Here is a 13,809-nt window from a genome sequence, read left to right as displayed (position 1 = left end):
GACTCACGGGTCGGCAGAGGTCGGCAGGCTCGTGCACAGCGCGGAGGAGGCGGCAACAGCTGCGCGTGACCCAGAAGAAGAAACCTGCAGCAAAACACAAGTGGACAGCTTCTGTGACATGGTAATGTTTATCACAAATAAATAGTTAAACTGCAGTTTATATATAGTGACATTTAATGCCTGCTCTCTGTCTGAACTAATACTTTAAACTGTACCGTCTGTGTCGACGAGTAAATGATACACTGTTTAAAAATATAACACAGCTAAAAAAAAGTGCAAGCTAACTTTAAGCTAATGTTAGTATAATGCTAACTTGCTCTTGAGATTTTCTACAAGAGTCAAGAAAGACTTTCACTCTGAGTACAGGCAAGTTAGTTATCAGAACATAACTTGAAGTACAGACACGACAGGGTGTGTGTCTGTCTCTCCACTGACAGGATGTAACTTAAGTTAGCCACATGTCACTATTTACTTTCCTGTTAAATATGGAAATGCACTAGCAGCATGTAGCCTGATACATTTTTTGCAGTGTGTAGTGTCCTTTTTAGTTGAAGCAGAATTAACTCACATTTAAATGCTGTAATTTAACTGTGACATTGAGCAAATAAGACCAATGTTTAAGTAAACCAGGAGACTTCCTCTTATATGCAGCACTGCTGCTGATGTGTCATGTTGTCAGACAGGTTTAGGCAGGATACAAATGAGCTCTGACAGGTGAAGACTGCACAGCAGGTGAAATAGAGTTTATTTAATTCAGATAGACATTTTAAGTCATGTTTGAGGAAGAATGACTAATATATTCTAGTTCCAGTGTGTCAGATTTTAAGAATCCCTACTCTTCTTTGTCTTGTTATTGGTATCAAACACAATATTGTTGGATTTGGAAACACAATATTGTTGGATTTGGAAATGTTATTCAGACTAAAAACCATTTTAAAGAAAGCTTAATTTGCTTTTGGAGCTTTCATCTGGCATTTTAAACTATTTTGACCTTTTATACACCAAACAATTAGTCATTTAATCAAAGTAATTCAGCAGATTGTCAGAAGTGGACATAATTATAGCTGCAAGCCGACATTAAAGCTGTAGGTAAGACGTACCTCAGTTACAGTTACTTTCTGTCACTAGCAAATAGCGGTTGGACTCACCAGAGGATCCATGATAAGATATTATCACGATACTTAAGTCAAGATACAACATTTTTGTGATTTTAAATATGTTGCGATATGCTGAGTCCTGCAATACAATATATTGCGATTTATTACCTATTTTTCAACTGTAATGCCCCCAGAGGAAAACTTTGTCAGCATCTGTTTTATCTAATAAGATAAAGTTTTCAGTGTGTTCATCTCACTTCAGCTATTTTTTGCAGCAGCAAAATGGATTTATTGGACTGAAAGAGCAACTGATTATATTATTCTAGAGGGCTACCTAAAGTTTCATTTGTATTTGTAATATTGCTAATTTATATATGAAAAAAATCAATACTTGGCACTGTGACAATACGATATTGCCACACAAAAACAACGCAATTCTATGCTGTATGGATTTTTTCCTTTACTCCTACTGGCAAACACAATTTTTATTCACTGTTTTACAATGCCTTAACACCTGAAAAAATTTGACGTTGTTGCATTATAGTTTTGGTTCGGTTCCTGTTCTCACTGACTTTTTGCAAACGAACCAAGAGCAGTAAACTTCAAGTTCTACCAGCTGACAGGTAACTTGTTGATTACACAATTTTGCCGTCCTCCAGCATCATCAGTGCATCATCAGGACCCATGTGGGAAAGTTTCTGGTGACTGACAGAAGTTTATGCAGCACTTTAGTGCTTCGAAAGCATTTATATTTATGTTCTTTGGTGTCACAAAGAGCTCATGGAGAAATAACAGATTGTAAGCATTATTAATAGGCTATTATTAGACTGCAAATCAATCACATGTTGTGAATAATGACTAACAGAGACAGAATGAAAAGAAGGCATCTTGTACAGTAATGATTCATGATTACGGTGAGATCACTGTCACACTATTTTCAATCGACTTAATGAACTGATAAAGTACATGGTGTTGGATACAATCATGGCAGTTTTAACAGCTTTTAAATCAGGGGAAAACCCCCCACTGATGTGCATGTGTTACCATGGTTACATGTATGCATTGACATAAATAGGTTATGAGCTATACATGGCCTGTATCAGGATCAAGTGTGAGATCGCGGACAGATTTTGCGATCAGCAGATGGATTTATTATTGGATTAGGTGCTGAAATCATGCTGCTATCATATCGTATCTTCTATCATAAAATTCTGAGGTTGATTTGTTTTCTTTCACACCACAAACAAACTGCACCAGAGTATGTTTGGAAGCAGACTGAGACCCACTTTTTCGAGTGGTCTCGGATCAGTTGTTTGCTCTGCACCAAGGACAGGCCTCCATTGACCTTGACTTGGAATATACAGGAGAGTATTCCCACCCTCTCCTTGGCAACCTGCCCATCTACCTAGTTGTACAGCCACCTCATCGACTACCACTACACCACTGCTCACATTGTATTGCTTCATAAAACAAAAACAAAACAATTCATTTGTCCGGTTAAAATGATTACTCCTTGACTTACTGAACACTGCTGTTCTGCAGGCTGTGCCGGCACCGTTTCTGGTGTTATGTGCCTGTGTTTGGGGGTTCTGTCATGTGGAAGCAACACCAGACACCCAGAGCTCTCTGGATTCTTCTTTCTGCCAGTAAGTAGCCCATAATGCTTCAGAGCTGTGATTGGGATTTTACTATATTTCCCATCCCTCTAGACCACTCTTTCCTGGATGATAATGTATGAACAGGTGAACCATGCATTTTTGTATCTGCAGGGCTCCAGACCACGGCCAATTAGTTGCATTTTTTTTTTTTACTTTATTATAACAGTAGGTTGTTTAGCAGTGTAGCATTTCAGTAGTCTACAGTAGTTTAGAGGAGATCTTAAAATATCGAGATACATATCCTATATTGCAGTGTAGCCTAAAAATATTGCAGTATCATCAGTAGTTCATATCGCCCAGCCCTTTACCCTGGTATGAAAATTGACATACCAATTAACATTTGCTTGTTTACAATATTGAAAAAAAAAATGCAACTAGACAGAGAATCTCACCTGCGTGTGCGCATCTCCTTTCCGCCTCAACTGCCTGTCAAACTTTTTACACATACTTCTATTAAAAAAAGTTTTCTAGTTACAATAAAGCATTTGTTCAACCAACAAAATCTTTTATTCCCTTATGGGTCATCCATTCATTCATTCATTCATTCATTCATTTTGCATAACCGGGTCACGGAGGGAGCTGGAGCCTATCCCAGCTGACATTAGGTGAGAGGCAGGGTACACCCTGGACAGGTCGCCAGACTATCACAGGGCTGACACATAGAGACAGACAACCATTCACACTCACATTCACACCTACGGCCAATTTAGAGTCACCAATTAACCTGCATGTCTTTGGACTGTGGGAGGAAGCTGGAGTACCTACCTAACTGTTAATATTACTGAGACACTGATAGTTTTTGATACCATTGCAAACCTAACTGATCAAAGTATAGTTGCAATGACAGGTAAACCATACATAAAGAACATGGCAGAGACAGAAGGATCTGAACTGAAGCTTTATTTGCTCAAACAGTGGTGTACTTGTGTACCTGTTTAAAAAAGTTGGCTATGTTTATCTCAGGGTTTACCTTGCCCACAGTTCAGAATGTACTACTGAACGGTGAATGACTGTCATCTTTCTTTCTCTCTTCAATAAAGTGGCGATTTAGAGGTAATCTATCCACAACTAGTCATCGACAAATGCCTCATAATTCCGAAGGACGGGAAACTCAGAGAAAAGATCAGCACTGTTTGGAAAGCACCGCAGATTTACTTTCCTGGAGCACACAAGGTAAGAGGTGTATGTATGTGTGTCAGTGTTTTTTACGACATTTGTTGTTTGGGGGGTTGTTAGAGTAAGTAGATCGCTCTTGTCAGCTGGTATTTATGTGTATATGTAACTGGTGGACTCTAGTGATGTCTGCGTTGTGTTGATATTAAGAGGCCCAGACCGTGGATATCTTCGGAGTTGATCTCCGCTTATTCCTGACAGCAAGTGGCAAAAACAAAATCCTCCGTCAAACACAACCATATAAACTCAAACCACTCTCCCACGGAGCACAACAGCAAAATGGGAGAAGTAAGGCGGGAGACACCCCTTTATAGGTGGGGTACCCCCAAAGGTGAACGTAGTGCTACAGAAACTGAGTATCAAACCTTCCACATGCTGACTATGGAGGCCTACAAATGTACATTTGACTTTGTTACACATATTACTGCTGTATAATTGACCCTGTTACATATGGATGTTGTAAGTCCACTACTGTGGGTCATTAAATAAGAGAATATTTCCTACTTTTTTCTGAAGTTGCTGAACTGTCACAGAAGAGATATTTTACATTCTCTAAACTGATAACCATCAGTGGTGCTTCTTTCTATACTAAAGCCAAATACAGCAAATGTATTTAATCGTCATGTCTTTGTGTCTGCTTATTATTCCCTAATCTCATCAGACATAAGCATATCTCGGACAGAGAGGTCTAAATTATGCTTTTTGTTGGCATTTTTTGAATTGTTGTCTTTGAGTAAAGTGTCATACTTTGCAAATACACACATGCTTATGTTTTTTAACACTTGGGGGCAGTAACAGATCAAACAAGCCGCATCTCCACCTCGACAGAACAGGCTTTAAGTTATTGTCACAAGAAACGAGATTCACAGCACTATGAAAAAAAAGTATAACCATGACATAAAATTTCAGTAATATTTTTAATATCAGGTCATTCTCCAGTTTTAAGCTTCTCTGCCACCCTCTGTTATCTCCATCACCTGCTCTGATGATGGGCCCACTGTAGTGCTCTCTGTCACCAGAGGGTGGTGCTAGCACATCATACTTGGAAGGCCTTCATGGATAATTGTGTTAAACCAAGGCAATGTCCTATCTACAGTTTATACTATTCAGAATGTCACATAACATAAATTGTAAAGTCAATAATACTGTCATTGATGTCCGTAATTCAGTAACTGAGTTTGACTGATAAATTCTCAGATCTCTCTTTCATACTAGTGAAGCGACAGACAGTAAATCTCCGTCCTTCGTTTGGTGTCAATGCAGTTATTAAATTGAATTGCAGCTGAGAGCACACAAAGCTGTGCATGCTTTAGAGGACCAGTATATGAACCAGTATTCTTTAGTGGTAACTCATGTTTAATAAAAAATATACATATATATGTCTAAAAACTATACTAACAAACAGTTCCTCTAAGATTAAAATTGATTGCTAATTAGATTTCATGTATATAAAGTAAATTAACGCAGTAAAACTACAGCTTGAAGTTGAAGGTGTTGTGTTACAATAATAGATTTAGATTAGACATTCATTATATGCTTGTGCTTAATATGATTTATAGGATATAAATTGCAGTGTCAGAATATTTGTTGGTAATTAAACAAACGACATGCTCTTGAGAGGGAATGACATTAACATTACAGCCTCTTAATAACTTTCATATCACATAAACTGAAGAGAAAAACATGTTTGGAAAAAGGGTCGATATATTACATGAAGTAGGGCTTGAATGTGGTATGTGTGGTATGTTCCTCTAAATATACTTACTGTTGTCATGCCAGATATGAAATGATCACAGAGATTCATTCACATGTGCAGCATTAATTTATTTATATGTACATTTTCAGTGAATAGTGTTCTTGTATTGTTGAGCGACAAATTGAGTGAGACACAGTTTCCAGTCCTCAGAACCCCTCCTGAAGTTGACAATGAAATTTCATCAAGCGCACACCAAATCCTATATCTGTAAATTGAAAACTTAAATTGAAAGCCACCTCGATTTAGGAGGTAGTTTATGAATTCCAGAGCTAAGCAGTCTAGCTTGAACATGATCTATTGCCCTTCTCTTGCCCAAACTCCATTTGATCTATGGTCGTATTATCTATAATGCTGTCTTACATGATTCTCTTTTATTGCCAGAATCAGTGTCAGACAGCAAAACAGATTACATGTTAGATTAAATCAATACAAACTTTATTTACTGGGCTTTGAAATGTAATTCTCCATTTCTCCTGACACTTAAGTAAGCGCGCACTATTGAAGGATCAGATTGTTGCCTGTGGTTCTGTGGTTGGTCTGCTGGTCCACCACGCTCTCTGTCACCGTGCCATGCTGCCAGCGTTGCTGCTATTCTCTGCCACTCAGCCCTTGTACCCAGTAGCAAGAATACAGAAAAGTGGCCGCTCAGTTTCAAATCCACCCACTGTAACACCCACTTCATTACTGGGACGGGATACATGCCTGCTGAGTAATTGTAATGGAGCGCAATGGGCAGTAGTCCCATAAACCCGCCTCTAAATAGGTGCTTATAACCAAAAACAAAAGCAAAGGGCCACAAAAACTGCAGATTTCTGTGTTCAAACTTCAGAGCAGTGAGTCGACACTTGAACTTGTGTGTTAGCAAAATCTGGCATGTGTGTTGGTGAAGCATTTTTAGAACTCCTAATTATACTCATAAGCTTCAAAAGCATCTACAGTTTGATACCAATGGGACGTGTGTTGGCTAGTGAGACTAAACTATAGCAGCATGAGTTGGTTTCAGTTAGTCTCGTGAATAAAGTAAGTGCAAAGTGGTAATAAGGATTGGAAATTAAACAGACCTGACCATATATTATATCATGGCAACATGTTAAACAATTATTATAATAGGTGTGAAGTACAGATTGCTGGAGGTGGCCATGTGAATTTTAAAAGTCATGGACTTTCCTTCACTTAGTTTTATGAATACAATATAACTTCTGCAACAGTAAAAAATTAAACTGTAGTCTTCATTTCCTGTTGAAGGTTTTGAAATGCTGTACCGTGTCTGTACAACAAAGAGTAAGAAAAGTTTTGCACTTCAGGATGAAACTGTTTTAAGGGGAATGACAGTATATGACATAAGTCTTATTAGGATTTAGTTACATGTTAAACACCAGTACATTTTCTGAAACACCAATTAAATGGGTAATACCAAAGCAGAGCAACAAATGATCACCATCGTTTGTTAAAATGAGATATAGCTTTTCTTAACCGTAGTCTTAGTTGTAATATCCAGAATTACATAGCATGGTGACCTTATGATGAGTGTCTTTGGGGAAATTAAGGTCAGTACTTGAGCTGAAAAACCTTTCTTCTAGCTCCGGTTTCACACACTGATGCATTTTCTTGGTATGAACCAGAAATATCTTTTTCTAAAAACAATGTATAGATTCATACAAAAGTATGACCCTTTAATAGTGTGTGTCAGTGTGTATATTCTCTGCCCTCTGCCTGTGTTCTATTTTCTTCTTATTTCATGGGCATGTACCCTCACAGTGCTCAGGTGAGGTCATGACTTTTAAAAGGTAGCGACCAAGTGCCAGACCGTAAGCAGCAGGCATCCACAGTGCTGAAAAAAAGCAAATATAGCGAAATGAAATGCCCAATGAGAAAGACCTTCAACTTCGGTCTTTGAGACACTTTTAGAGGTGACTGTAATTGAAACCAACTTCTTCTGTATTGACCATATACATATCTGGTAAAGTCTTGTGTTATGAAATGGGTCTCAGTGGTCAGGAAGTCAGCTCACTGTTGAATCATATAAAAAACAACAAAAAAGGTTGGCACTGATGGTCAAATTTCTCTTTTGGTACAATCCTAACACTTTAGACTGCAGCACCATTACTGCTTATTAATTGTTTAATAAAGGTGCAGATTAATTATGGACTTCTGAAAGAATGTCAAAAGGATGCATTAACACCTTGTCCAGCTTAAACCGTAGACTCTGAGTGTCTCAGTTTAACATTAATATTCTCTGAAAGTGCCAAAATGCTTTTAGGAATATTCTTTCCCTCAAAAAGGAAGAGCTACATGACTTTTTCATATTGGTCGAGGCTCTTTGGAAACCCAACAAACTTGGCTACAGGACAGCAAACCTGTCAGATCAAGCTTTGGCTGCAGAAAAAGAATAGAAGAAGAGTGGAAATTAAGAAGACTCCAAAAATAACCAAAGAACTCTGATATAGGATTAAAGTGCTCTTTATATATGTGGCTACATGGCAGCTGATCCAGGTGTGCTTCTGGCACAGACAAAGACTGTTAAAGCAAGTTTACACTGTCTTTAACCATAGTAGACTTTGTGTTTAATTGTGCTTTTACAGCCTGAATTCAATTACTTTTGTTTTTATTTAATTTATTTTACATGTAAAACAAAGTTCTCACTATTTACTCATGTCTGCATTTCTCCTGGATACATTTCCCTGGACATCAGTGCAACATTTAGCAAAAGTAGGCCACCTAAATGAAAAATGTAGTCTCGTTTTCAACTAAACAATTAATGTATTCATTTTAGAGGGCAGAGAGTTTGGGCCCACGTGCATCCATTCTTGTGTTTCACAGCTCAGATCACTGACATTAATGATTGTCACACATTATTTAAAATAACTCTTTATTGTGATACAGGCGTGCTCATCATTCCTCGATGAAGTCAGTGTAAACAGCACAGGCCACAGGAGCTATCTTTACCTCGTAGTTACTCCAAAAGTGGAGACAGTTTTTTGGAGTTGTTGTTTTCTTTCTTTCTTTCTTTCTTTTTTTTTTTTTTTTTTTTAGTAAGGACCATAGCCACAGGGCACATTCTTAGACATGGGGGATTTCAAAGCCTTGTTTTTGGGTAGACATTTCTTGCATCTGGTGGATGGAATGAGGGTTTAAACCATTACTGCGATTAGAGCTGCCTCACTATGATCTCTTGAGCTTGCTTACTGCTGCTAATAGCTGTTTCCTCTCTATTTCCCTCTATCTTTTTCTTTTTCGCTTTCTCTCTCTCTGTGAATGATTTTTATGCTTTGCTAAAACATGTGGGGGCGTTGAGAGAGGATTTAAATGCAACGATCCCCCTCCTCTTTTTTTTTTTTTTTTTTTTTTTGGTGAATCTCAGCGTTCTTTTCTGCAAGCCTCTGATGACGACAGGGCAGCTTTAAGCCTGGCAGTGCCCACGGCAGGCTGCCGTCTCAGCGCTGCCCACTCTCCTCTGTGTTGGCATGCTGGAGAAAGCGAGGGTGGGGTTCCTCTTTAGCAGACCCTGTCATTCCTAGGAAAGCCTACATGTCCACCCATGCAGGATTCCTGATAGGTCTTCATGTCGGGGATGTGAGAGCGCAGAGATAGGGATTTTATTTTCAGTAGGCGATGGTCTTCTTTCAGCGAAGAGTCATGGATGTATATTTAGATAAACAGGCGAGGCACTTCCTTGAGCCTCTACGTGACAGTGAGGGTCAACAAGTGAAACATGTTCTGTAATATCCATCTAATTGCATATTCAGTGTCATCAGGTGGGTGTTTTTGGCTCTGCTGGATTAAATAAGCGTGTTTGGCCGAGATTCAGGGAGTTTATTTCCTTAGCTAATGTTCCCCTTTGTCATTATAACACCCTGTTAAGCTGACCCGTGTCCCGCTCCATTCAGTCATTGCCCATTACTACACAACATGTATATGATTCATGCAGCTTCCTTAAAGGGGAAAGAATTACAGCCTTCTGCTACCAGGAGCGCTGGATTGATTATGCATATTCAGTGGAATGAAGAGAGGCAATAAACCTCCTAAGCCACCTTTCCACACAGAAGAATAATAATTTGCACCTTATGAAGCATGGCTGTTGCATGCGGACTACCACAGGTGCAAGCGGAGGTATGCAAAAGGATTTGAGCAGATGTCTCCCATGCAAGTGAGATTGCATCTGACACATCCATGTCTTATGGCCAGTATTTTTATATTTTCTCATTTCTTCTACCTCTTTTTTTCTGTATTTTCTCCCTCCACTCACCCATGCGTTCACTTGTACACATGCAGTATGTTTTTATTTTTGTGAAGCGACCCTTTTGTACCCTGTTGTTGCAATAGCATGGTATTCCTTCACCTTACATTTGGTTGAAGAGCGTAGGCAGCAATACTTTTTTACTCTGTGGCTGTGAGTAAAATATGATTTCAATTACCATGAAAATGTATTGTATTATCAATAGGAGGATAAGAACAGATTAAGGAAGCTCTGGGATGCTCTTACAGATGACAATGGTCAGGTTTCTATGCAAGCTGCGCTATTGGAGAAAATGATAGATTTGCACCGTTTGACAAAAGCTCTGAGGAAAGGAGGTGGTTCGACATGTAAAGCCGATTCAACAGACCCTGATATGTTTAAGATGGGGTTATTTGCTTCAGAACTTGTTAGTATTGATAGAGAGGTCAACTTTACTTACATAAAGTCATTAAAATGTCGAAAACAAATGTGTGCAAAAGTTAATTTCCACGTGTTTGAACAGGGTGCAAATTTTCAGCATGAGACCACACAAGACAATTATGAACATTCATTAATTAGATCCAAATTTGCGAAGAAGCCGCAGCGCACAGGCAATAGCAAAGACTTAGAGGAGCAGCGGGTATTTAATACCACCTGAACCTGTGCCTCCTGATTATTATTCAGTATTCACACAGAAATTCTATCTTGTCAGTTCATATACATTGACGGCAAGATCTGTTCAAACAGAGATTCATAATCTGCATGGGAAGTGCATCTGCTGCTGTGGATACTTAGACAAACATAAAAGATTAAATTTCTATTTATATGAGCCACAGAAACCTAACATTTACCAGAGAATCATTGTAAGATCTGGAGAAGAGTCGGTCGCACTTTGGCTCAGTGAGAAACTTTATTAATGTGATCTGTCCAGCGGGGAGATGTCTGCAGCCTTATGATCTAAAACATATCACCTTTTAAAAATATTGAGACGCTCTGTGCCGTTTTGAGTTTGTCATTTTTGCTTCGTGCGGTGCATGACCTTAAGAAATTTCTGGGCCTCCCATCTCTAGATGTTAAGGCACTTTTTTTATAGGCTCCTTCCTTTGTGAAGAGGTTTGGGACATACATTTAAATACGAGCATACTTTTTAGATGCTATAATTTGTCTTAAATTAAAAGAGTTTTAATATAGTTACTCCTCAAGACTCTGTGGACAGGATTACTGTGGTGCTTATGTTCGAAGCTAAGGTAATTTACTTTTTCTCTTTTGACAGCCTCTTTTCTTTAAGAACTAAGTAATCACAAAGTTAAAAGTGATGATTTGAAGTTTACTTAAGACCCAGATGCTTGGCTTAGTGGCATTTTGCCCGAAATGTTTTGTGCTTCTCATTTGTGGTCCGGCGCAGGGTTTAGTTACAGTTGTGTCCCAATCCTCTGATTCACCTTCTTTAGGAACAGCTTCAGGGCTGCTCATAATGCTTAACTCTCCATAATGCCATCCCCTTCATCTCCCTAGTGGTCTTATTGTCTTAACTCTGGATGGAGAGACAGAGTGTTAAGAAAAAAACAGGTTAATACACGTTTGGCAAAGGGAAAATAAAGTATCTTTTCTAAGATGCACTCTATTCAAGTTTTCCTTAGATAATGCTTTTCATCAGATGGTTTCTGTTTCTCCTAACTTGTTTAGTTACCTTGTGGCTCTGTTTGTTTGTTTTTTTAACTGTTTTTTTTAAAGATATTTTAGAAGTGATTCATTTTGCTTTTGACATTTAAAGACTGTCGCTAATGGTAGCAGCAATCAGGTCCATTGATGCGTTGATTGATCTGAGAACAGGGGATGATAAAACTGCCTTCCTTGTCATTTTCCTGATCCTGTAGTTTGGAAGCAGAGAAAATCAGAGAAAATGTTATGCAAATGATTTGTTAATCCCTTTACATTATTTGTTCCATTTCTCCCTTTCGCTTTCACACTCAATTTCTAGCACAGCGAGCTGACAGGCGGACACCCTCAGATTGCTAATTCTTAAGATAGGAAAAAAAAAAAAGTCAGCCATCCATTTTGTATTTAGAATATACTTGCTTCAATTAATTAATTTGACTTGAGTGATTTACCAGAAAAATGCACAAAGAGATCCTGAGAGCCCTTCGAATACTTTACTTTAGAGACCTTCAACTTTAACCTCTTTCTCTTCTTCTTTGTGTTTGAGTCTTAAGTCTAAGCCGAGAGAGCAGTGGCACATGAAACTGTGACCAGTGTTTTTTTTTTCTATAGTTTTGTTGTCCCAAAGGTTGGTGTTAAAAATAATAAGAAAGAGGTGGGATGGTCTTAGATTCAAGAAGCTTAAAATGCAAAATCTCAAATAAGCCCAATTTCCCCTAGCCAATCCGGTTGCATTTTGGTGGGCTTGTGTTGATCGTCTCAACTGACTCACATACCGCCCCTCCCCAAATAAAAACACTACAGATTTACGTGGCTTTTCAAAAAATGTATCTAGACATTTATCCAGCTTAATCTTCTTAACATATTAAAGTGATTTGCTTTACCCTGAAGTGGCTGAAGCTGCGAGCTCACCGCCCCTCATGGCACTAAGACCTGAGAGGCATTGTGGACATCTTCCGCTCTTGAATAAGAGAAAGGTGGGCAGAAGTCAACCTGCTTCTCAGCTGTGTAGCTGTGGCTGTCCCCGCTGTGCGTCCATTTTATTTTTTTTGTTCTGTTATTAGTCCAACTGTTGCACTCAGTCAGTGTTCTTAGGCACATGGCTCTGCCAGAACTGCCCACACTGTGGTGTGGAGGTTTGGAGCTCTCAGCTTTTGAGCTGAACTGAAAGAGCTCTCTCACAGAGTAGGTGTTGGCAGGATGCTTTGTTTCTTTCTGTGAATGTCATGAGAGGTATGGATAATGAGAAAACTGAAGCGCAGTGATGGCATGATTTATCTGGGTGCCAACTTAATGCCTGACTGCAGATCTGGGCATTTTCAGATAGATGATGTGCTTAACCTTTTCTTCAGACGCGACACAAATCTGAGAATCAGTAGTGACGGTTACAATGTGTTTTCCTTTAAAACACCACTTCACAGGCCGGGCAGCTAAAAGGTCTTGTTCAAACTCAAGTACTGCTAATGTCCTTATTTGGCATAATGCTCTATGGATGTGCTTCAGGGCGTTCGTTTTGCCAGATAGCATCAGTGGAACTGTAAGTTTAAACTTAGAGACATTCATTGTAGCTGAAGCCTCAGTCCATTTATTGTCTTCATGGTATTTAGCTTCATGTCTGTCAAAGTTAAATCAGCCATGATGGGGTCAAAGTTAATGTGGCCGTACTACAAGCATAATTCTTTTTATTTGCATAAGAGTTTAAAGAGTTGCCTGATTTATAGAGACATTTTTAAATGGTCTTAAAAATTACTATAAATTGATTTTTTATTTGTTCTGTGTGGTCATTCTCGTTGAGATACATCCAGATAAGCTGCTGTACCAAACTAAGATCAAAAATAACATTACAGAGCTTTAATACTACTATGGCTACGAACTCACATATTTAATATGTTGCTTATGTTTCTTTGTTTTCATAATCAGTTAACTTGACGATTTATTTCTTGGTCATTTGATTAATTGTTTTGTCTTCAAAATATCAGAAAATAGTTAAACCTAGTCTTAAACCATAGGGTACCATCTTTAAGCTGCCTGTTTTGGTGTAAATATTCAGAATTTGGTCACATAAGACAAAGAAATTCATAAAATCCTCTCAATCGAGAAGCTGGAACGGGAGTCTATTTGGAAATTTTGCTTTAAAAATGACAAACAAACAATTGATTATCAAAATAGTTGCCTATTCAGTTAGTGTTGATCAAATAATCGTCACTCGACTAATGACTGACTTTTTTGCACTGACTCATCAATTATATT

General features: G+C 38.5%; 1 protein-coding gene across 1 annotated transcript in view; it reads left to right on the top strand.

Moving 5' to 3' along the window:
* The first annotated feature begins 17 nt into the window (after positions 1-17).
* The window catches only part of LOC126393694 (phosphatidylethanolamine-binding protein 4), a 60,456-nt gene continuing 46,664 nt past the window's right edge, over positions 18-13,809 (top strand). Inside the window, exons 1-3 of the mRNA XM_050049981.1 lie at positions 18-121; positions 2,640-2,743; positions 3,796-3,928. Of these exons, the coding sequence (XP_049905938.1) occupies positions 119-121; positions 2,640-2,743; positions 3,796-3,928 (240 nt within the window). The 5' untranslated portion in view covers positions 18-118. The remainder of the gene's footprint in view (positions 122-2,639; positions 2,744-3,795; positions 3,929-13,809) is intronic.

Source organism: Epinephelus moara, chromosome 8, assembly GCF_006386435.1.
Source record: "Epinephelus moara isolate mb chromosome 8, YSFRI_EMoa_1.0, whole genome shotgun sequence".
Taxonomy (NCBI): domain Eukaryota; kingdom Metazoa; phylum Chordata; class Actinopteri; order Perciformes; family Serranidae; genus Epinephelus; species Epinephelus moara.
This window is presented reverse-complemented; position numbering and strand designations above follow the sequence as displayed.